This window comes from Calidris pugnax, unplaced genomic scaffold, assembly GCF_001431845.1.
Source record: "Calidris pugnax isolate Ruff unplaced genomic scaffold, ASM143184v1 scaffold28, whole genome shotgun sequence".
Taxonomy (NCBI): Eukaryota; Metazoa; Chordata; class Aves; order Charadriiformes; family Scolopacidae; genus Calidris; species Calidris pugnax.
The window spans coordinates 8,839,425-8,864,332 of NW_015090842.1; the positions used below are offsets into that span (position 1 = coordinate 8,839,425).

The window sequence follows — 24,908 nt, forward strand, 5'->3', positions numbered from 1 at the left end:
TCCATCCCTCTCTTAAGTGCAAAAGCCACCTGGTACGGAGACAAGAAGCATCAGTGAAGTGGCTTTTCTTCTTGCCAAAGGCTTCATCCCAGTGGGCTGCATGTGGGAAGAGCAAGCCATGAGTTGGTTGCCTCTTCCCAGCCATAGTGAAGACCTCATCTGCAAGAGCAAGCAGCTCCCTCCATGGTCCTGGGCCCGCAAGCACCCATGTGAGCCCCACCACCACAGCTGTATCCCCAGGAGATGAGCTGGAGCTGAGACTCCTCCTTCCCTGCTTCCCAGGAAAATCCTCAAAAAATCTTTGGCAAAGGCAAGGGAATGAACGGAGACCTGTTGGTCTTCCCAGTATCTGTAATGCTTCAGATCATCCCAGAGCACTTTGCAAATAGGAGCTAATTAGTCTTCCCAATCCCCAGCTGAATTGAATTCCAGCAGGGAACACAGCGGCACAGAGGTTGTACCCAACCATCTCACTACTGGCTTTGCCCGGGGTCCTGCTCGCCTCCCATTTCTGCAAGTGCAAACCAAGGCAAACCTTGATTTCGGGGATTTTGGCATTACGGGGACAACAGGAGGAGCCCTGCAGACTCTCTGCTCTCTTCCCAGAATGAATTTTAGCCTCCGGAGCCAAATGCTGAGAAAGCGCTGAATAACTGCAACAAATTAGATTACTTTTTGGTACCTGTCATTTCTCAAAACGTATGATCTTCTGCTGGAGCATCAGGAACGACGCTTTGGAGGCCAGTGACTTCCCGCTTTCTGCTTTCAGCCTGGCTGGCTCCAGCCAAGGATGGGGCTCCGCACGGTCCTCAAGGCAATGAAAATTCCTGCAGGAGTTTTAAAAGCCATTTGGAAACCACCCAGCCTTGCTCCAAGGGGAGCCAGCCAAAAAAGCCCAAAACCCAGGCTTAAAAACACAAGTGGCCAACAATCACATTGCCCATTTTCTTCCTTCCGTGTTTCCATCCCATCCTGACTTTCATAGTTCTCCTTGCAAGCCCCTTCCCTTTCTTGCTGTTTCTGAAAGAGGAATATTTTCACCAATCCATCTTTCAGGATGACTTCAGTTATTTCTCCCAGCCTCAGGTTATGCCCTCTCCTTATCTCTGCTCCAAAAGTGTGCACGCACCTGGCCACATCCCCACCCTCCTTGGCATCACCTTTGTCTTGCTGGAGCAATGACACCAAGAGTCAAGAAATCTTCCCTGGGGTAAAACCATGGCGAGCAAGAGCACAACCTGCTTATTCCCTCAGGCTCTGGTTTTGCTGCCGTTACAATGAATGGCAAAATTCCTATTCCCAGGGCAGGATCAGGCCCTTTTTTCGGCAGGGCGGTAGCGGTGGCTGAGATTTCTTGGCTTGGCCATCCAGCGCTCTCCCATCATCCATGATTTCCACCCAGCCCCAGCCCTGGCCGCACGGCTCCGCTGCCTGCACGATGCTGCCCTGAGCACATAATGGATGCTGCATTTTCCCCGATGCAATCACTCCATTAATCTCATGCAATTAATGCTTCAGGAAGCATTTTGCAAATATTGACAGTAAGGGAAGAGCTACAACGCAGAAATGGCTGCTGCTTTGGTTGTATTACCGTAGTAAGTCACAAATTACCTGGCTCGGGAGGGTTTTCTTTCCATGTCCAGGACTTTCTTGGCTGCTCTGTGGCCTTTTTTCCCAGTGCAAGGGGGGAGATACTTGTGGCATCTTGGAGGCATCCATAAGAGGGACCTGCATGGCTTGGGGAAGAGGTTGGCACATTTTACTCCCCAGCAATTCTCCATCCCAGCTTGTTCCCTGCTTCCCATCCCAAGGAGGGCATGTTCCCCTCTTGCACACGGTTTAAAGAGGGCGTCTGCTCTTCTGCCACGACCCTGGGAGGTGCTCAACTCTCTACATTGGCACCGAAGTCCTTGAGAACTTCCGTTCAGCACCTCAGCAGATCAGTCTGGGGACCTTTTGCATCCGACGTGCTCGTCCTGTTACACCCAGCCCCATCCCACGCTCCCCACTGCACGGGCTTCCCGTTGCGCGCTCCCTTTTCAGCTCCCTGACTCAGGAACAGCTACAGCCCGTCCATCCTGGCACGTAAAGTGGAAAATCATAAAATCCTGTTTCCTCTGCGGGGAGGAAGAGTCTCCCAGCTCCTTGTGAGATTAAGCTTTGTGCATCTATCTGCAAGTGTTAGGGGGCAGAGGTTAAGCTGAGCAGTGCAAGGGGAGGAGGTGACAGTGCTTAGCAATGCAGATCAGATGGCTCTGAGACCTTCCAGTATTCATGGCCAAATCCTGGGATATTTCGGAGTTTAAAACGTAATGAAGTCAGATGAAGGAAGCAGTGATGTTTGGGTGAGGGAGGACGGATGAAATCAGCTCCTTGGAAGGAAGCGCTTTGATCTGCTGGTGGCCTTGAAGTTGCCAGATGTCTTGGTGGCCATCAGGGAGGAAGCAATCCACCCTCCTGCCTCCAGCAGGGAAGCAATCAGGAGAGCAACGGCCCCCATGAAAGCAATACCTGGGGTTTGGGTTTTGCTCTCTGCTGGGAGTTGCTCCACGATGCTGGGAAGGGAGAAGCAGGACGAGCCAGCTGGGTGGGATGGCTCCTCAAGGCCTTGCGTCCTCTGCTCAGACAGATCAGCCTTGCCAAGGAGATGCAGTGATTGCTCCTGGCAGCCTTGCAATTCTAGGAGTAGGTTTTAAGGCCGTGCAGAGATGACAGCTTCCCGGGCACCTCTGCCTTGCTGGAGATACGCTGCAGCTGTAACCTGCTGTGACCAATTTGCCGCCCCTGCTCCAGCTGAGACGCACTGTCAGCCTGCTCTGGGAGCGCTTTGTTCTGCTCTTCTGCCGCTGCCTCTGGTTTCCAGTAAAGGGCTGGGCTTGCTTTATGGTTCTTCGATTTAATCCGTTGGGGTTTTTTTCAGCTGCAGATTTGCTAGGAGACCAGGAGGTCAAGGGACCTGCCTGGGGCCAGGGACTGAGTCAAGGGATGCAGCCGAGGGAAAGGGAGTCCAGGACTTGGGCAGGACAGGTTCTGATGGATCTCATGCAGGACCTTTTCTCCCTGTCCCCTTGCCCGCACTGACATCTTTCCCTGAAACCCCCTGAATCCATCTCTAGAGGAAACAGGAGGCTGAGCACGGGGTGAGGACATCCCAAGCTGTCTTGGGGGCTCCCTTTGCAGGGGTGCTCGGAGCGGTGGAGGAAACATCTCTCACCCAGCTGCTGCCCATCACTCCCAGTAGGTTGTCCTGCTGAGATGCCCTGGGAAGGAGCCAGAAAGGGGAGCGAGATGGTGCCAGGTCTGCAGGGGATGGATGGATGGATGTCCTGGAGGTCTCTCCCCTGCCACAGACACTGTTCCAGGGTGCCACTGGGCAAGGGGAGAGCCGTGGGTGCACAGCATCAGTTGTTGCCTGGTTTTGGGGACAGCAGAGTGGGCTGCAGCAGAGCAAGCCCGGCTCATGGCTGGCACCCAACCACAGGACATGTCTGATGTCTCCTCTGAGCTGTTTGCCAGCCGTCTTGCTGGTTGTCCCCCATCTTTCTCCCCACTAGCACTGTCACCACCTCCTCGCCCTGCCCTGCCCGGTGCCTGCCATAATCCCAGTGCTCTTCCTCCCTCCCCGGTGCTAATCCTATAAACCCTCAGAAAATCCTGCCCTCCTGGCCTTGCCTCTATGTCCTTCTTCGAGAGAGTCTTCCTGGGGTCTTCCAGCTCGGGGCTGGCATTGTTTCGGGGTGCATGAGGCTGTCACCCAGATAATGTAGCACCTCTGGGGGTTGCTTGCCTCGGAGCACCGGGAAGGATGCCCAAGCCTTGGGGGATTTGTGCAAAGCGCTGGTGGCTGTTAGATAAGAAAGCTGATGCACCCCAAAATGCACCTCAAAATATGTCCAGGTGCTGGTTTCACACTCTTGGGAAGCAGTTTCCATCCTCAGCGTGTTCCAGCACATACCTATCTCCAGAGCTACCCCTGAGGTGGTGGAAACCCCTAAGGGAGTCCTGGGGGTGGGATGGGGATGAGGAATGAAAGGGAGCAAAAGGATGCGTGGCTGTTGGGTTGGGATCACTCCTTGCAGCGAGAGCAGGGTTTATCTGGGCTGGGGACAGGGGTGGCCAGCACAGCCCATTTTAATAACCCTTTCCACTGGGCTGTTGGAAAACGTGGAGAGGGAACGCGCCTCAGCAAGGCGGAGAGGTCTCGGCGGAAAATATTTTTGCAGCCCAAAGAGCCAGCTCCAGGTGGACCCGACGGGTTGCTCGTGTCTACGAATCGCAGGCTGATTGCTAAGAGCAAAGAGCATCTTTGGGGATGGAAAGTCTCTATCAGATGGAGCTGGTGGTAATCAAACGGGGCTGTTTTGGTGTGATTCCCACAGGGTTCACTATTTCAGCAAGTCTATTTTAGGACTCCCTTGGTCTGCAGGAGCGGGGCTGGTGGTGCCGGTGCCCATCCCGCTCTTTGCATCGCCGGCCGGGGATGGGATGCAGCGGGGCAGCCCCGGGCTGGGACGGGCCCCAGCATCCCAGCAGCACCAGTGCCAGGCTGGGGTGGCACCGTGCCGTCCTTCGGGCTCATCCATCCACCCGCGAGGGCTTAGGCGGGCGGTGAATCACTGCATCTCCAGCTAGTCCAGAAAAGATTAAGCCGACCTAAGAATAAAAACAAGCCCCACGGTTCAACCACCCGGGATAAAATGAGAAAGCGTGCCAATCGCCGAGCTCCAGGAGGGGAAGGGATTATAAACCCCGGGCAGATTACCGGCACGCACTTCAGTGCACAGGGGCAAGCTCAGGTTGGGCTTCCCAGGCTGGATGGGTTTCTCGTGCCTCCATTCCCAGGGATGAGGCCCCGTCTGCTTTTCACCCTGCTAATGACCAGTTAAGCAACTCCAGTTAAGTGCCCACGCAAATGTAGGAGTTCAAACAGGGGCACGTTTCCAAGGGGAATAACCAAATGGATCTCTCCCCGTGAGGCCTTTATTTCTATAGAGCTGCTCCCTTCCGCTACGTGCTGGATGAAAGGCGCTATGTGTATGTATAATATATGTATAATAATGTATAAATGCATTGTAATATACCATCGGCTTTGATCACTGCCAGTGGCATGGACCAGATCAGAATCTGCTCCCGGATAACGATTCTCCTACCCCATATCTCCCCTCCCTACTCTTTCAAATTAGGCGTTGCTCTAAGGGGCAGTTCCTTGGAGCATCTCTCCCTGCACACTTGTGCCTTGGCTGGTTTCTAGTACTTCTGCTGGAGTGCACGCCTGCCATCCCACCAAGAGGCTATTTTTTTCCTCCCACAATGTGACATTACAATCTTTGTCACAGAGGTGGGACTGGGATCCAGAGCTACACTTCCTTGCTCCCACTCATGAAGGGCTCACGGAGGGTTGGATGCTGTTAGCGTTCCACAGGATGCCGTGCCATGAAACCCCTCTTTGCTTTTGTCTCCTCTTCCCAGGGACATACCAGGGCCAGTGGGTCGGAGGGATGCGCCAGGGTTACGGCGTGCGGCAGAGCGTTCCCTACGGCATGGCTGCGGTTATCAGGTCACCCCTGAGGACGTCCATCAACTCCCTGCGCAGCGAGCACACCAATGGCACGGCGCTGCACCCCGACTCCTCGCCGGCGGTGGCCGGCAGCCCTGCCGTCTCCCGGGGTGGCTTCGTCCTCATGGCCCACAGCGATGCCGAGATCCTCAAGAGCAAGAAGAAGGGCATCTTCCGGCGGTCGCTGCTGAGCGGGCTCAAGCTCCGTAAGTCCGAGTCCAAGAGCTCCTTGGCCAGCCAGCGGAGCAAGCAGAGCTCTTTCCGGAGCGAAGCCGGGATGAGCACGGTCAGCTCCACCGCCAGCGACATCAACTCCACCATCAGCCTGGGCGAGGGCGAAGCTGAGCTCTCCGTCATCGAAGACGACATCGACGCCACCACCACCGAGATCTACGTCGGGGAGTGGAAGAACGACAAGCGGTCGGGCTTCGGGGTGAGCCAGCGCTCGGACGGGCTGAAGTACGAGGGAGAATGGGCCAACAACAAGCGCCACGGCTACGGCTGCATGACCTTCCCCGACGGCACCAAGGAGGAGGGCAAGTACAAGCAGAACGTCCTGGTCAGCGGCAAGAGGAAGAACCTCATCCCGCTGCGGGCCAGCAAGATCCGCGAGAAGGTGGATCGGGCCGTCGAGGCGGCCGAGCGGGCGGCCACCATCGCCAAGCAGAAAGCAGAGATCGCAGCGTCCAGGTAAGGTGGTCACCGTCCCGATGCGGTATCTTGCCCCGGGGCCCTGCCCCGATGGCTGTGGTTTGATGGGAGAAGTGGGATGGGGTTTTTTCCGGTCAGAGGGGTATTTTAGGGAAGCTGCTGGAGGCAGGCAAGCGTTGAGGTGGTGCTATCTGGATCCAAAGTGGGAGCGGGCTACATCCTGGAAAGCCAAGCCGCTGGGCTTGCCCAAGCCGCATGGGTGGTGGTCAAAATGGGGTGGATCCAAGAGGAGTTGTCCCTCTGCTAACTCCAAGTGGGCTGTGGATGTGCAGCCTTCCTGAACCAGCCGTGGAGGCCACGCAGGGTCACCCAGAGTGGGGCATTTGCTGCAACCTCTGCCGGGGGGTGGTTGCGCTGCAGTGGGACTGCACTTGTGGGTCATGGTGTGGGGCTCACAGGCTGATAGCTGTCACTTAGCAGGTACTGGGTTATTCACCCCATTTTCTCCCCAGCCTCTTTAATAAGAGGGATGATACCCTTAGGGGAAGAGCTCCTGAGATGCTGTTTGCCTGTATCCTCTGTCTGACTTATAGCCAAGAGGAACCATCCCAGGGTTGGCCTGCGCTGGGAGGATTCCCAGCTATTTCTGCTCCCAAAAGAGGTTTTGAGTGGAAGAGCAGTCAAATCGCTGGCTGCAGCTGATGCCTGGGAAGGGTTTGGCCTGCCCGAGGCTCTGCTAGAAAGCAGCAGATCTGGGTGCCCAAATAACCCCTACAATCCTTAAGAATCCCCCGCTCCCCGGGCTGGCTGTAGCCATCGTGGAACTGCTCAAGGATTCAGAGCAGGGACCTGATCGGCTGAAAACCGGCAGGAGGAGGGGGGAAGAAGGGATCGTGTCTAATTTCGGTTAAAATAGGGTCCAACTCCGAGCTCAAAGCAGGGCCAACTCAAACGCCTTCTAAATGGCTCCCAAAAACGTGCCTGGAGCTTCGTGACTTGCAGCGAGCTCCCAGACAAGAGGTGAGCCGAGGAGGAAAGTCTCCTCTGCCAAATTCAGGGCTCTTCCTATCACTTTTTAGGATTGGTTTCATAGAGCGTGGCCGTTCCTTTTTGGTTTCTGAGCAAGTGCTACACGTAGCAGCCAGGCTGGGGAGAAAGGGCTGGGGATAGGGGGGAAAAAGCCAGGTACCTCCTCAGTCGCCTGCGCTGGGTTAATTGTTGGGTCTGGATCATTTGTATGCAGAGTCACACTTGAAATCTTTATCAGCATGTCTGCCGATGACTTATCTGCAATGTGAATGAGACTCCCAGGCCTGCTTTGGGAGCATATTTGGGTTTGATGATGTTTTCGAGCTGATGTTGTACCAAATTGTTGTCAAAGCTTTGGGGAAAAAAAAAAAAAAAAGAAAAAAAAGAAAAGAAAAAAAGAAATCCCTCTAGATTGCCAGGTAGGAAACAGACTGCAGAGCAGTGGAAAGACCAGATCTTTCCCTGTGATCTGGGGATGTGAATGCCTCAACACAAAGATCTGAATCCTGGAAATGTGGAGCTCTGGTCTGCCGTGGGATACTGGGTCTGAGAACCTGAGCATCCTCTCTCCCCAGGTGGCAGTGGTCCTAGAAATCCACAAAGAGTGGGAGTTGGAAGAGATACGACCCCTCCATGCTGGAAATACTTTAATGAGCTCTTGACGTATAATGTTGCACCTTCTAATTATGAGAGAGAAGGGAAAAAAATCAAATTAGATAGCAATGCGAGGGTGTGAATACCTTCCTCCCCTGTACCAGTAACGTGGTCCTGAGCTCTGCCAGAGAACAGCAGCAGTGCTGGGAGGGAGGATGCAGCCTGTGACCATGCCTGTGTGTGGAGGAGGAACAAAGCTGTGGGTTTTGGGGACTACCCAGAAGACCCCTTTAATATCAGTCAAGATGCAAAGAAATAAATCAATGGGAGGACACGGCTTTGAGGATTCTGTCAGGGGCTGAACCTGATCCCACCAGAAGATGCTCCGTGAGCAACCTGGCGTCTCCATCCTGCAGCTGGGCTCCCACCACGGCTTGCCCTCGGTCCTAACGGGTTTGTTCTTGAGTAGACACATGTGGAAGAAAGCAAGCACCGGGAAGCCAGGGCTTTGCTCTTTTCATGAGCACAGCCACAGCCTCCGTGAGGGTGTGTGAGGGCTGCTGGCGTGTTGAAAAGCCCTTTATTGATCTGCCCATCGCTCACTGGGGGAGCCAGGGACAGACGGACTCCGACGTGATGTGCCCTGTGCATTAGTGCTGGGTTACCAACCCCGGGAGGATTTGCTGCCTGTGTTAATGGCTTTCGGTGAGGAGGTGAGGTCTCCTCAGTGTTCAGAACCAAAAGCGGGCAAGGTTTCACAAACCTAGAACCAGCTAGAAAGGCCCTCGTATAATAAGTCCAATTTATTTTAAAGCTTCTAAATGAATAAACACACTACCCTGCAGTGCCCACACCAAACTGCATCATCCAAACGGGAAGAAATGCACAGAATAGGCAGTGGGGGCTTTGGTGGAGGAATCCAAGATGCTCATTTCGGTGGCTTTGGGGCTCAAGGCTGCAATTCCCCATCTAATACCAACGTGAGCTCTGGCTCACCAGCACCTGGGGATTTTATAACAGCACTGGGGTGTTTCTCTGTGTGTGCCTGTGTCTGTGTATTCTCTTCTGTCTAATAATATGGCTGAGTTCACTCTGCAGCCTTTCCCTTGGTGGGGGAAAATATGTGCCCACCCACGTATTTCATTAAATTTGTAAGAATTCAGTATTTTTGAAAACTCTACCGCTCTGTCAGATTTGGATGGAATTGGCCAACACGTTCAAATGTTATTAGTGTGGGAGTGATGGCATATAGATATATAAACAGCACAATCACATAAGTAAGCCCCATTTCCTGAGGAAAGTAGGCTAAAAACATAGTGTACTGAAGACAAGTAAATTGGATTCTTAAAGTTGTTTCAGTCTGAAGAGAGCACAATGTTATCTGTGACACAGAAAAGTAAGCTCATTTAAGGAATGGTTTTTCGGTTCGGTAGATGATTTTCCTAAATTTTCTTCGATGCAATTAAAATGAAATAACACTTTCCTTCCTCTTGTGTCTCCCATTTGCTGAAATTGTTCGTGTAAAGTCAATGGGCGAGAAGGGCTATGAATCAAGTCTGAAAAACTGCCGTTGACACCAACTATAGGTTTTCAGAGGGAGCCGGGGAGGGAGGCCTTTTTCAGCCTGTTTAAGGTGAAGGTGCAGGGTGTCCTCTTTGTGTTATGAGGTGCTTCATTCCCCCCTTAAATGAGCCAAGAGCTGTCACTCTTTCTGCTGCTGCCCTGGAAGGATGAAGGATGCACTGGAGATGCCGGCTCCCATCTCATCGGTGGTAACGTTCATACCTAAGGCAAATTGTCCATAGGCACTGGTGTGTCATGGTCAACTAAAATACAGTATCCAGGCAAGAGAGGTAGCCAGAAAGCTCATCCTTGGCTTTCAGCACAGCTGCTGGATGTGGGGGACAGATGCATGTGGAGCATCAGGGGAAGCTCAGGATCAACTCCAGCTCTCCATGACCGATGATGGCAGTTTTAATGCAAAGCAGACAGAACCTAATTCTCTCCAGGGTTTCCTTCTGCTACCATAATCCAAGGTTTTATAATTAGTGGCTGGACTACTTATAAGAGGAAGGGACGTCCCCAGTGCTAGGGATATGAGTCCCAGAGACGGGTGGCATTTGGCAAGCACTCACCTCCTCTCCAGCGCAAGCTTCATGAGGCCCCATTGTTCAGCACCTTAAATAATAGCTCCTTGGAGCCGCCAATGCCCTGGCACCCCAGAGGGGATGCTGTTCGCAGGTTAGTCCTAAGTAATGCACTTCCAGGCATAATTATAGCCAAGCCGTTCAACAACGATGAGAAAAATATAATTAAGCTCAAAAGTCTCAGGAGGAGTCGGGCTACAAATTAGCAGAGTGTCATTCAACTTCAGGAAGGGAAACTGGAGAAAAAAGAAAAAGGAAGCGAATAAAGACAACCTGGCAGTGAGGACGGGTAAAGGAAAATGTTTGGACTCAGCATGGATGCTTCTCCAGGATGCTGCAGTGAGGGTAAAGCATCCGCCTGCCATTGACATACAATGGGGAGCAGGAAGGCAAGAAAACCCCCGGAGAGCTGAACAGCAAAGTGCAGGAGGTTGTTGGAGCCAAACAGGTATTTTCTACAGAAAAATGGAAACGCGGCCCAGGCAAAACCCACAGAAAAGAATAGATTCTGCAGTTCTGATCCCAAACATTTTAAGTTGCGGTAATGTCACTACCGGCAGTACGCCGAGCCATAATAATGCTGCTTAATGCTCTCTCAGACCTGTGCCTGCAGCTTTGCAATTGTACTTAGCTGCATTTGATTTAAGGTTTCTGCTGGCTTTTCTGATGCCTGTGGGAGGTGGCTGCGGGGCTCCCGCATTAGTCTCACCCTAATCCCCGCCTCGAGCTGCCGGAGGGGCTTTCGCTGCGGATGGAGAAGGGGGAGGAAGAGGGATGTGAGTTAAGGGGAATGCCGTGGCCCCAAACGGGTTGTGTGTCCCCTTCCTTGGGTTGGGATGGCAGGGAGAAGCTGGCAGCTGACTGAAGCCAAAATGGGTCACAGTTGAACAAGCTACAGGGATGGGGCTCAGCAAACGCTTCAGGGATCACACCAACCATGTCAGGGCCTCCAGCCCCTCTTGGGACACCTCTGAGTCCAGAGAGGGTTCCTCTACTTCTGGCCCCTTGGAGAAGTGCTGTCCCTGTCCCCGCTGAGGCCATGCAAGCCACCTGGAAGCTTGGGGCTGTGCAGGAGTCACCTCTACCCATTAGTTGGGGACTATGGGGTCACTGGTGGCATCACCTGGTACTCATTGTGCAGGGAGAGCATGCGCCCTCCATCGTCTCTCCATCCTTTCCTTGAGGGGTGCAAAGAGACAGGGAGGAAACCACAGAGGGGGCGGGTGGAGGCGACTCAAAGGCTGAGATCAGCTGGGACAGGAGGTGATTCTCTTCGTTTTTTCTTTTTCCTTTTCTTTTTCTTTTTCCTTCCTGCCCTCTCTCCCCCCAGACAGCCCCTGTGCAAAGCCCAGGGCTGGCAGCCCCTAGTGGGCTTTATGGTTGACAGAGAGCTGAGCTGTGGCAGAGGACACCGACCATCCCTCCTGCCACCTCCTTCTCTCTGCCACCTCCCTCCCCTCCTCCTGCCCGGGCACGAGCTCCTGTGCCTGTTGACAGGGGTCAGGTGAATCCTAGAGATTAGGATCAGCTGTTGTTCCTCCCGTCCCTCCCTGTGTCGCTGTCAGCCGGGATGACACGGGTACCTCTGACTCATGGTGGCAACCACGGTTCCCACCTCTCATCCAGGACACTCGAGGAACGGCGGGGTCCCTGGATGGCACATCCTAGAGGGTCCCATCCTTACCCCATTGCCAGCTCTTGCAGGACCTGCCGCCTGCACCGTGAGTGTTTAAGTCCCCCTGCCATGCCAATTTAATAACTTCCTGCTCAGACAGGACTTAGGGCATTAAGCCCTTATTGCGGCCGTGTCAAAAGTCAGGGCTACCCGGCACGCTCGCCTGTCCCCGACTGCCACCCCGCTGCCTTGCAGGGGTGGAGGGGGGGCATCCCTGCACAGGCACGAGCAGGCTGGAAAATTAAGTGCCGGGGCAGATCCGGTACCGGCTCCACGGTGGCTTTTGCAGCAGGAGCAGATGGAAACGGGCAGGGATGGCCCTGGCCAGGAGCGAGGCAGGAAGGACGGGAGGGTGATTCAATCCTGGCAGCCGCCGCTTCCACGGGAAAGGGCTGCCCCAAAGAACTGGGCAGGAGGCGAGGGGGGGTGCGGGGAGCTGAAGGGTTGGCTGCCTTGTCTTCCTCCTCCTTTTCCTCCTCCTCCTCACCTCCAGCGTCACACAGCAGCCCGGATCATCTGCCTGGTCTCTAACCCAAGCCTTTGACTGGCTTAGAGCATGGGCTGAGTGGCTGGCACTGCTGTCCCACTGCAAAATCATCCCCCCCTTGGGAGATGGTGCAGAGTGATTTCAGCCTCCTGAGCTCTGCTAGATGCCCCCCCAACACAATACCCTCCTGTCTGCCCTGACCACCTGCACAGCACGGGGAAGAGGGATGGTGGAGCCTGGTCTTCATGTTGGTGCCCACTAGCTCTTGGATGGAGCAGCCCTTCATCAGATGGGAAAAAAAAAAAAGAAAAAGCCAACAACAACAACAAAAAGCCAGTCCCTGATTTTCCTTTCTGCTGCTTTTCCTATTCAACGAGCAGAAACTGCAGCGTTGCTTTTCTCAGCGATCTTTGGGAGGGAAGGGAGAGATCCTCCCCCAGCCTGCGCAGCTGCCTGGCAGGCGGGCTGGCTCCCAGCCCCATCGCTCTCCTCCATCCTCATCCTCACCCTCCACAGGGTGCAAGGAGACTGGTGGGGCTACACGCCAACCCCCAGCCAGGCCCAAGGGCTGGATGTGGGAGATGCTGACTGGAGCATCCCACCGCCTTGCTGCCCATGTCCCACCACCCAAAACCCCCTGGCTGTGTTTTGGGAGCTGCTGCATTGTGTCCCTGCCTGCACCCCAGCAATGCTGCACCCCAAAGCTTTGAGGGGAGCTGAGGGGCAGGTTTGGGGTCCCTACACTGCCCTCCAATCTCACGAGAGAGGCCTGCATGCTTTTTTTCCTCTCCCAGCTCCCGTTTTGGGTTTCCTGGCATATGTTTCTCTGGCTGTACAGCTCCCACCCCAGCCGCCCACCCGCCCGCTTCCCTGCAGCTACAGCCCCAACACCCCCATGCTCCTGTCCCCCCCCCAAAGCCCTTCTTCCTTGGAGAGAGGCGAAAGCAATATCAGGAGCACAAAATGCAGAGCTGGGCAAAAACATGGAGTATTTTCCTTGCTGATGTCCATGAGCATCTCTTCCCCCCTGCAGTCAGAGACTGGGATGCTGGGGGAACTGGCATCACCATGGGGGGAGTGCATTGGCCAGGCTGGGGGCTCCTGATCTCACCGTGCTCTCGCAGTCAGTTCAAAAAGCCTCGAGCAATGAGGTTTCTGTCGCCTGCTCCACGCAGGACAAAAGACGAGCTGTCCTGGCTTCCTAATCCAGGAAATTAAAGGATTTGACCATAGACCCCGCTAAGCGAATTTCCCCCCTGAAAATCCCAGGGGGATTTAACCCATGGATCCGACCGATTATCCCTTTAAAGTTGTGACTAAGAAAGGGCCCAATTCTCCAGGGTGCTGAGCACCCTAAAATCCTATCGTGGCAACGACGTGGCCATGCCCAGAGCTCAGCCGGCCATCCGGAAAGAGCTTCTTTTCCATTTTATCCCACCTCCACCCCTCCTTTCCAATGGTGGGCAGCAACCCTTTGCTGCCTGCTTGCTGCCAGCTGGGACACCAGAGTCTCACTGCAACCCCAGTCTGAATCCACCCCGTCCCATCCCCGTGTGTCACATGGCACATTGGTTTTCCTGGTTTGGCGTGAGGAGCAGCTCCCATGGTAGATGGGCTGGGTGCAGCCCGATGGGAGATGGGTGGGCTCCGTGCTGGCAGCACCTTGATGGGCCTCGATGGCAGAAGGGAGCATGGGACCAGGCCATATAGCTTTGTTGAATTTCTTCTGCTTAATTAAAACATGTCTTCTATCCATCCCCAAAGCAAAACCTGCCGGAGATGGGGATCCCAAGCAAGGCTGGGTGAGCGGGCACCCTGCCATGAAGCATCCTTGTGAGCCTCAGTGGCTTGATGACACCACCCTGAGCCCTGAACAGCAGTTCCTCGGGGTTGGACTCCCTTACAGAGAAGAAGTAGGCTTGTGGGCTCAAAGCTGGACACAGCAGTCACTGTGGCTGCCCCATAGCCATCCCACTGGCAGGCGGGCACGGCCAGTCCCCATCCAACACAACATCCCTGGGGAGCTTCAAACATCCGTGGCAGGTGGTGGCTCTTCCCCAACCCTTTGGTCCTGGGGACAAACCCTCTGGGAAAGCAGTGGCAGAGAATGATGATCAGAAGGTGCTTTTCCAAGGGGAGGAGGTGTGGGGCAGGATTCAGGCAGGGGTCGGTAGCCCTCCAGCTCACCTGGGTCGTATAAATGGCCTCTCTGGGGAAACAGGCTGCAGCCTCCTCTCTGTTATCTGGCTGTGTCTCTCCGTCTGATCTGTCTCTCATCACCATAACACTGAGGTGAAGCATAAATAATTAAAAGCCCAGATTCTCTCCTGGCAGAGCCAGGCTCTGAGTCCCTTCCCCTGTTGTGCTGCTGGCTGCTTAAGTGGAAATTTTCATGGGCTTTGCCTTGGAGGCAACACAGACCTGCAAACCCAGGGCCGTCTGCCGGCCTCGGGGCACGTCGGCATTTGGGGACCAGAAGGGGCACCTGCCACCCCAGCAGGTCCCCACTGGCAGCATCCCATCCAGGGGATCCCACGGGATGCTCAGGGTGCATTGGGATGACCAACACCCACCAGCTGAGGATCAGATCCAGGTGCAGGGCTGAGCAGCAAACCCAGCAGCTCATGCGTGGCCCCCCGTCTTGAGAAGCCTCATGAGAAGTGGGATATTTGAGGGTGCAGGCTGGCTTTTGGGCTTCTGGGGGCTTAAAACCCCCCAGACGACAGGGAGGAGAAACCCATGCAGGCCACAGGGATGAGGAAAGCAGCTCCTTCTTGGTGGACTCTGAAGTTTGAGGCAGGCAGGAGATGCTCGTTGCTGTGGCAACCAGGATGGTATATTTCTTTTTCCCCCCACAGTTGGCAGGGCTATGGCCAGTGCTTGCACTGCAGAGGGGTCTGCCCACCCCTACCTGGCCACCCAGGGCTGAGAACATCCCTGCAGGCACCCCTAAACCCTCTCCCTCCTGCTTGCACCCATGGGGGCTCCAGGGGTTGTGGGGGACCAGGTGACATGAGCCGTGGGGCCGGGTCAGCCCCGTGCAGTGCTCAAAACAAGCAGAAACTTCGCCAAACGCTCTTGTCCCCTCCATCCCTCCCCACAGGGACTGGAGCTGCAGATATCGGTGACAGCAGCCTGGCACTGAACATATTCCTGCAGCATTTTAACATCTGATGCTGCTTTTGGTAGGGCCAATTTGGTGGGTGCCGCTTCCAGCTGAGATTTCCGTGCAGGTCTGTGTCCAACCAAACTCTACGCAGGGCTTGGATGCATCAGGGGATGGTGGTACCTTGGGTTTGGGGCACTGCCAGGCATGGTCCTCATCCCCACTTGGTACCTTCTGGGATGGCATTAAGCAGCGGGGTTAAGGACATGTCTGTGGCATGATTTCTTTTGTTCTGGGTTGGCATTTTCACTCTGGGTTGGCATCTTCTTGTCATTTCCTGGGGGCTGCTGGTGTGCAGACACAGGAGCTGGATGTGGCGGTGGGAGACAGAGATGATGCTGCTGTGCCTGCATGTGGCTGTCTCCAACCAGCTGCTTTTGGGTCTTGTTGCCCCTTACAGCAGAGAGAAGCTTCCCTATGGTCCAACCTGGTGAGGCTGGATGTGGCAAGAGGTGGACTGAGCAGTGCACACCTCCAGCATCTCCTCCCAGCTGTGTGGAGCAAGACATGGGTGTATTTGCTTGCCAAGCATCTCCTAGGGCCCTGGTGGTAGAAATGCATTTTTCCATCGCTCAGAGGACCAGATCCTTTTAGCACATCCCTTTGAACCCTGTCACATCACCCAGAAAAGAGTCCTGCGTCCTACCCCCACAGGGCTGGAAGCAGTGGAGAAGTCCTGGAGGATGAGGCTGGATATCAACCACTTCTCCTCCGACAGCTGGAGAGCATCCGTCAGCGCTCCTGAGGCCATTTCAGCTCCATGTCTTGGCCTGACTCCAGACTGTGCTGGAACTAAAATATTAAGTTCATCTAAACGAGCTTGTTGTTGACTCTGGATGAGGTTTTTCTTTGCAGTTTGCTCTGAGTTGAGGTGGGTTTTGCTGTTGGTTGGCTATAATGGTGCATGGCCAGAGGTATGTCACGGCTCATCCCTGTCCATCAGCCCATCACCAGGGGGAAGGAGGACCATGAGCTCACCGTTGTGCTGCCTCTTTCAGGCTTTTGTGACTCCAACAGCAGAAAAAAAAAAAAATTGCCTGGAAAATTCGTTTGCCAAATGTCTGTTTTGCTTGAGGTGACCAAAACTTGTGAAACTGCCAGAGTGTTTCAGCCAAAACCTGAATGGGGTGAAGGGTCAGGAAAGGGAAAAAAAAAGGACTTTTCCTTGCGGTTCTGTTGTGCTTTGCTTCAGAATTTGGTTTGACTTGTGCTTTTTTAGATATCAAAATGAAACTGAAATTAAATGGACAAATCTGCTTTGCTTGCTTGTCATCACCTCCCTCACCTGGAATTTTTTGCTTGAACTCCCCAAATCCTCTTTTTCTGAGCACTTTCCCCTTGGCTATAGGGAAAGGCCTTAATGATTCCCAAAGGGCCGGGCTGTGCTGATGGCTCCTTGAAGGGATTTGAGGGCTTCCCTGGAGGCAGATCGGAGGCTCCCTCGGCTCCCTTCACTCATGGCCCGGTTGAGTTTCTCTGTGTTGTATTTTTCACCTTTGGCACTGAGGTTTCTGCTCCACTCTTCATCTAAGCGAGGAGGTCAGTGTGAAAAATGGGGAGGAATGGGCTGTTTTGGGCAGCCTTCTGGTGATGGAGGCCATGGTGGGATGCCAAATCCTCCAGCTTTTGAGCTGTAGCCTTGGGTAGGTCATGGTAGAAGGAGGGACCCAGTGTCCACGCTGAGCCAGGCTTTTTCTAACAGCCTTCATCCATCCCACAAAGGTGACTCCAGATTTGTGGCTGGACTGGGGACCATCATGGCCTGACCTCATCTCTACCCCTCCTCTCCAGGAGGATGGAGAAAGTTACACCGAGCCACCTATCCGGACCCACCATGGTCAAGCCTCCTACCAAAAAACTTGACATTTCCCCAGCCTAACAAGCAGGCAGGGGCTCAGGAGGGTTTTGGTGGTGGCACCTTTGGATCCAGCCTTGCTGGGAGACAGGGCGATGCAACCGGAATGCAGGATCCAGCCTGAAGTCATTACAGTCAGCAGCGTGTACAGCCAAACCCAAGGCTACACATGTCCAAGCAGGTTGAGTTACGGCTGCCCGGGGAGCTATAACTTGGCCTGTCGTGCATTTAAAGATCTCCACCCGAATGCGGCATTGATGTAGGGCTTTTCTGCTGCTCTGGTTTTTTGCATTTCACGCAGACAGTATAGATCTGCAGTGTGCGAACGATCCAGCGCTGCCCAGGTTCCTCGGAGATTTTGTTCCTCCGCTTCATTTTTCTTGGGCTTTTTCTTCTTTTTCTTTATTTTTTTTTTCTTTTCCAAGGGCTGTTAGTTTTATTTTATTTTTTTTTTCCCAACCTGTTTTGCCTCCTGCCTGAATGTGGCAGGATCGTTTGTAACGGGCTATTTTTGCGCGGGGTTAGAGGAGCGTTCGTGGCGCGGTTGTGCCTTTGGGAGGTGTGGGAGGAGGGCTGTCTGCCGGCACCCCGCGAGAGCAGGGGATGAAGAGGGGGGACATCAGGGTTTCCCATTTCCTCTCGCGCTATCCAAACGGGCAGTCACCTTTTCCATTACGTACACGTACAGTTATCCAGTAAAATCATGGAAACCCGCCCCATCCAATCCATGACAGCTGGAAAGCAGGCAGCATCCCCCCCCCCGCTCACACCTTTCATAGAATCACAGAATGATATGGGGTTGGAAGGGACCTCTGGAGATCATCTAGTCCAACCCCCCCTGCCAAAGCAGGTCTACCCAGAGCAGGTTGCACAGGAACTTATCCAGGTGGGTTTTGAATGTCTCCAGAGATTGAGACTCCACCACCTCCCTGGGCAGCCTCTTCCAGGGCTCTGCCACTTGCACAGTAAAGAAGTTCCTCCTCACGTTGAGGTGGAACTTCTTATACTCAAGTTTGTGCCCATTTCCTCTTGTCTTGTCACTGGGCACCACTGAGAAAAGACCAGCCCCGTCCTCCTGACACCCTCCCTTTAAGTGTTTGTAAGCATTGATTAGATCTCCCCTAAGTCTTCTCTTCTCTAGACTAAAAAGACCCAAGTCCCTCAGCCTGTCACTAAAAAGACCCAAGTCTTTCCCTTCCTTGAAGATGACTCTTCCCAAACCCTGCTCCGAGCAGGTTCCTGCAGGTTTTGTGTCACCACAGAAGATAACGACGCTCCCGGCACCACTGCAATTATCCCATTCCTTCCCCAGTTTATAAGAAAAGTGGGATTTCCATCCCCAGAGCTGGAACTTGCCCCTGTGTCTGATTTGGAGAGGGGACTGCCCTGAGCTTGGCTGTGTCCTGGATGCAGCTCCCTGTCCCACCGCTGCCCATCACTGCTGTGTGGAGCAAGGCCAGACCCATCTCCTTTGGTCAGGTAGTGGTGGGGATGGTGGCATCAAAGCTCTCCTTTCTAGGCAAAGCCTGTCTCCTGCGCATGGCTCTGGGCTGGCAGACACCAAAGCACCAGGACGGGCAGGTACTGCCTGGCCACTTCACTCACCTGCATCCTCCGTAGCTTCGTTACAAGTGACAGATGGCAGGAGATGAGACTCCCTCTCCAGATGTTAATTATCTTGCAAGCTGTAAATAACATCTCAGGGCAACCTGTGCCGCAGCTCAGGTGTGAAAGACCCATCAGCTTTGCCCTTGCCTGGGGAGGGGAGGCAAAAAATTAGAAGGAGACCCGCTGGGAGGGAAATCCATGGCTCTGCTTATTCTGCCTGTCCCTTGGGAGGAGAAAGATGCTGGCAGCATCCTGGGTAACGGTGGCAGAGGTGCCTTTGGGTACCAGCCCCTCCTGGCCCAGCCCTTTGAAGTTGATGGAGTTTGATTTGCTTGTGCCAATGGGCTGGCAGTGTTTATCCCTGTTTAGTGACAGGGATAACATAAACAAATCCCAGCAGCCCCACAACCTATTTGGGATGTTGGCGATAAGGCGAGCTGGAGAGGATCATGGCATCCTCATCCTCCATCAGGAAGGACCCAGCTCAGGGACCTCAGGGACCTGTGCAGGGATGGGAGCAGCCAGGATGGTCGGTGCCTGCTGTGGGCTGTGGATTGGGCCACGTTTCACCCAGGATTTTGGGGACGTGACATTTGGTTGTGACCCATCCCTGTCCCCCAAGTCACTGTGACTTTGCGCTACATGTTGTGGATTCAGTTCTCCAGTAAAACTCGTTTTGTCTACTTGAAGACAAGGCACAAGACACAAGGAAACAGCCTGGGATATTTTTTTCCCTCACTTGGATTTAAAAAAAAAAGGTATTTCAGTGCAAAAGGCAAATGACGCCTTTGTGAATTCGCTCTCCATTTGTAAGCTCCAAAAATAAGAAGGTAGGGAAGAATTTGGCACAGGTGCTGGAGCAACGAGCTAAATGGGAACTGGCCCCATCCCCGTTTCCATGAACTTCAGAGACCTCATGCATGCCGTGCCCCAGCTGGGCCACAGGCACCTGCTCTCCGTGAGGTCTCCCAGCTGGCTTGGGGCTGGCTTACCCCTGTAATGTCACATTTCCCAGTGGAAAACCGCAGGGAAACTCGGATTTGGGCTTTTGACCACAACATTTTCCGTGCTTCTCTGTATTTTGCTTTCTTGGGCAATAACAAATGCATGCATCGAGGTATTTTTTTCAGGATTAAAGGGTTTGACTATTATTTTTTGTTTGTTTGTTTAATTAAGAACTTGTCTTTTGAGATGAAACTTTCAGAGCAATTTTTCCATCCTCCCATCCCAAAATCTCCATCCAGAGCCGGGAGCCCTGGTGGTGGGCGCGGGGAAGCCAGGCTTTCTCTTTGCTATGCACAGCACCTGCTTTCTGTCTGGCTGCAAAGAGCCAGAGCAGACGTTTTTTGGCTGCATTACGTCATGTCAGAGGTCACATTAGCTGCTTTTTTGTCTTGATTAAGAATTCCAGCGATTGGTGGGGGGTGGTGGTGGAGGAAAAAGCAGACGGAGGAAGCGGGCAAGGCAAATATGCTTGCGATAAGCAGGTAAATGGGAATTTATGCACAGATAGCTAATTGGTGTGTCTAATATTCCACCCCCTGAGTACCGGCACTGTATTACTGCCTTCACAAATCACTCAAGGCAAGCCTAGTGCAATAACAACCAAGCCAGGAGAGCTGTGAAAAGAGCCAAGCTGGAATTAAGAGTGGGTTTTATCGGGGCAATAAATGCCAGATAGGGAAAATAACAAACAGGTTGTTAATTGCTGCCATCTCCCCACTCCCTGAAGGAAATGTCTAGACAGAGCCTGGCCCTGGGTCGCTCCTACCCCGGCCCTTGCGGTCAGGTTATTGCTCTTGCTTCGGTCTTTGGGGGCCGGCGCGGTGCTGGGTGGGGGGCGCTGTGCCCGGTGAGGGCTGTGCCGAGCCAAAGCCCACACCAGGGGCAAAGGGAGGCAGGATGGGATGCTGCAGCTCTCCCCAGCTCTGCCCTAAATCAGAGATGCTCCCGCAGAGGTAGAAGCCAGACAGTCTGCAGCGGCTATTAATAATTCAGGCCCAATTTGTCCCATCTCGGAGAGCCTGAAGACCAGCCGAGAGCCTCCCCTCCTTGCGGGCAGGGTTTGAGATCCTGCCCCGAGCAGGCAGAGCTTCTCATCCCTCCCCGGTGCTGGATGCAGCTATCGATCCCACGCCGGCGGGTTTGGGAGCTGGGAACACCTCTCCTTGGCTGCGGGGTGTGGAGCCATGGGATGGCCCTGGGAGGGTGATGCCAGCGCTCGCCCTGTCCCCTCGGTTCTGGGGTCTGGTTACTGGCATCCATCCCTTGGGGACTTTTGCTTTCTTGGTGTGTCTCAGCTTGATGCCATTAGGGCCAGATCCTGCTCTCCACTGTGCTGGCAGGAGCGTGAAATAACCCCCAGTGAGTCAAGAACAGCTGAGGGGCTCCCACTCATGCGAGCCTGGCTTTTGCACATGGGGTGGTTGGACCAAAAAGCTGCTTTTCCTCATCTTGTCCAACCATCCCCTCCCCAAGTGCATCCCAATGCTTCCCTGTGCACCCCCGGGCCAGCCCGGCTGCTTTTCAAGAGCGAAATGGAGCCGGGGTTGGAGGGGAGAGTGAAGCACCGAGTCTCAAACGCCCTGCAAATGCTCTCTCTGAATTTTTCCTGAAGTATTTTCTTGCAGTTAGTGTATGTTTTAATTGAATTTTGCCATTTTGAAAAATACATGAACCTCCGTAATGGAGGGAGAAAAACATTCCTCCTGTAGGAAGATAAAGATGCATTTAAAAAAAAAAAAAAATAAAAAAACAAAAACCAAAACAAAACCGAAAAGCTGCCTGATTACATATTGACCTGAGAGACAAAGTGCATCCAATGGAGCCAGCCTGGCCCCTTAGGAAAACTTGAGGCTGTTGATTATGTCCCAGGATGAGCTCACTGGCTGGTTAACTCCATCCTCGCCACTTCATCTGCCGAAGTGAAGCCGTCAGCGAAGACGGCACGTGGCCAATTTGCATGTTTTCCATTAAAACATGGACCACAGGGTTTGCTCCCTTTATAGGGTAGGAGGAGCTTAAGAAGTTGCATGGAAGAAGAAAGCTTTAATAGTAGTTTTAATGATTTTCTTTTGATCACTTTCCTACTTCATTTCTAAGCTCTGGACAGTTAGATGAGGCTGTCTATCCCTCCAGCCCCTCCATCTGAGCTAAGAAAATGCAAAACAAGGGGGAGAAGACAGCAAACCCCTTTGTAGTTACCAGGAGCTTGATTTTTTTTTTGAGCTCCCTTGCAGGTGGGTTAATTTGTAGGTTTACAGGCAATGCTGAAATCAGCCCGGTACTGAGCAAAGGGTTTAGGGCTTCCTGCAATCTCATGTGTGCTCCTGGCAAGGAGCTGGGACTATCTGGAGAGCTCAGGAGAGGTTTCCATCACCTCTTGGCATGGGATGGAGGAGGGCTGGGGGGATCTCCATCCCTGCAGCAGGATCCCGACAAACACGAGCAATAAAGCAGCATTTTTGTACTTCCCTGTCAAGCCTAAATCCCCCAGAGGAGGGGATCCCTCTGCTGAGCTTTGAGTTCACAGGGACATCAGAGAAGCAAGGAGTTTGCTTGCAAAAGAACAGAGCTCCCCTGGCAAGAGCTGCCATGTGAATTTTGGAAAACAGATCTTCTAGTCCAGAAATCTTGCCCATATGATGCTTTTTTGCATTTAAACCATGAATAATGTGGATTTCCCCCTGTGTCCAGCACACAGCTTCCTCGGTCCCCAGACATACTTTTGCTCAAAGAGTCTATTACCTATTTTTATCGAAGAAGAGCCTGTTTCTCATACGGGAATGCAAGAAAAAAGGGAACAAGGATGGCAAGTCCCTCGTCTGGTTCCACTTCATCCTTTGCAGTACCACTGCGCTCAAAGAAAATTGGATGGAGGTGAGGGACTCAGAAATGAAACGGGTTCCTTGTGACTCTGCAATCACAGGCATCGTGCTTACAACTCCCAAACAGACCCGTCTCCCTTCAGAAATGTTTTGGGGAGGGTCTGTAAACTTGCTCTAGTTTTTTCTTTCCAGCCTGAATTTTTAAGCAGTTTGTCCCACTTGTTCTCCTGCCAAAGCGATCCATTAACCTAAACACCACTCAAGCCTTGCCTGGTTTTAATTTTGCTTTGTTTCTTCCTGAGAGCATCAGGTGCCACCGATTTTGTTAAGAACTCACCCCTTTTTGGCTAAACCAGCCCCGAGCATTGGATTTGCAGCAGAAGTTCACCGAAAGCCAGGCCAGAGCAGCTGCTGACATTCCTAAAAAGCCAAGTTCTTCCTTTCAAATCAGTTTATTCCAGCTTCTTATAGATTAGCCGGTGCTGATAAACTTGGCATTACGAACCACTCGCAGGTATTATCCCTTCCCCTGTCAGTCCTGGCCAAATCACAAGAGATCTGCAAAGATTTACAGAAATCTGTTTGGTTGGGATTTTTTCCCTGCCTCCTGCCAGCTTTTCTTGCCAGTTTGACCACTTGCCCGGTCATCCTCCAAGAAGAGTGAGTCAGCTGGGCAAAAAAAATTAATAAATAAAATATCCCAAGCCAATCCCAGTGTGAACTCCCTGCCCCAACCCAAACTGGACCCTCGGGCCTCAAGAACTATAAACCACCCCCGCCATCACCCCTCTGGCTCTTCCCAGCCCCATCCTTGCCACAACACCCTCCTCCAGTTCAGCTTGGATGGTGAAGTGGATTAAAATGAGATGTAGAGGTTGCAGCCATCCTCAAAAGTCCCTTTACGCTTGTGCGTGCTGATGTTCAGAGAGCTCCAGCCACCTCCATCACCCCGGGATGTGTTGCTCCTTCTCCCCTGCTCATCTATCAATGGCAGAAGAAATCCAGATGGGCACCTTCCAGCTGTTGTGCAACTTCTAATCAGCTCAGACAAGATGAGAGGGGCACCATGCTTTTGCCAACAACAGCTTTTGTCCGGTGGGCTCATTACAGGAGGGAGGACACCACGGGAGGTAATGAAGGAGCGATGCAAGCGGATCCTTTTCATTCCTCCCACACCTGAGCATCCCCATCCTCCTCCTCTGGCTCTGATGAATCCATAGGGAAGGATCCAGCCTTATTTTGACCGTGGTTTCCAGGATGGCATCTCTGTACGGGAAAGATTTATGGCAGCGCTTATGGCAGGAGAAGAAGAGTGATTAGATCGGGCCCCGTCTATGTGTCGGGGGGAGAGACCCGCTTTACAAGGAAATAAACTCAAGCAATTAACCGGGGAATTAAGATTTAGCGCACGCTACGAGCAGCAGGCGTGTATAAAGGAGACAGCTGTTAAATTTAGTATGTGACAAAGTCATGCGAGCACTAACTGGATTACTTGCATTTATTTGGGAATACTTATGTATTTTATTATGCAACGTATAGATCACCATAATTCTGCTTTTCACTCCGACGGCGCCTCTTCTCCGAGCATCTTAGTGAGCATTACAAACAATTAAGCCTGCCTGCGCCTCTGCGCAGCGCTCAGCGTTATATCCGCTTTGTGGGTATTGACTATATTTTAGATCGTATGGCTTAATTGATGTGATTGATTTTTAACTCTTTCTGGGCCAAAGCCCCTTAGTTGCTGCCCTTCCTGGCCTGATTGTGGAGTCCACGGGGATCAACTAGTCCAGAAGTCACTGGAGTGAGTTTTCCAGGGATGGAAATTCATCCAGATCCACAGGGATGGTGATTTTGACTCGATTTGGTGAATAAAAGGGAGGTGATGAATGCTGGAGAGGGGAGCATCGCTCGGGTGGTGGCTCCACTTATGGTCTTCCAGCATAACCTCCTGCTCTGCAGACACTTTCGTGTATCCCCAGGACCTTTGGAAGTGGCACAAGCTGCTTTTCAGTGCTTCCAGCTTCCTTCCCTGGCAAGAAGTGACAAGTAACTGCCTCCAGTTGCATCTCCGGGGAGGAGTTTAGGGAGGCAGCGTGTAATCCTGCCTGCTGAGTTTGGTCCAGACACTATCAGACGTTATTAATCCTTTGTATCAGGCCAATGGGGACCAGCAGCCTGCTCTGTAAATGTGCTGCAGTACGGGAGGGACAGTCCCTTCCCTGAACAGTTTCCAGTCCCAGGAGATCGCAGAGGGGTAGATGGATGGCAGGATCTTCGGGAGCCAATACCCAGAGCACTGGGAAGCTGCCGTG

The 24,908-nt window shown here is 53.1% G+C and overlaps 1 protein-coding gene across 1 annotated transcript in view; it reads left to right on the forward strand.

Annotated features, from left to right (window-relative positions):
* The first annotated feature begins 5,350 nt into the window (after positions 1-5,350).
* The window catches only part of JPH3 (junctophilin 3), a 40,924-nt gene continuing 21,366 nt past the window's right edge, over positions 5,351-24,908 (forward strand). Inside the window, exon 1 of the mRNA XM_014942606.1 lies at positions 5,351-6,247. Coding sequence (XP_014798092.1) covers positions 5,403-6,247 — 845 coding nt within the window. The 5' untranslated portion in view covers positions 5,351-5,402. The remainder of the gene's footprint in view (positions 6,248-24,908) is intronic.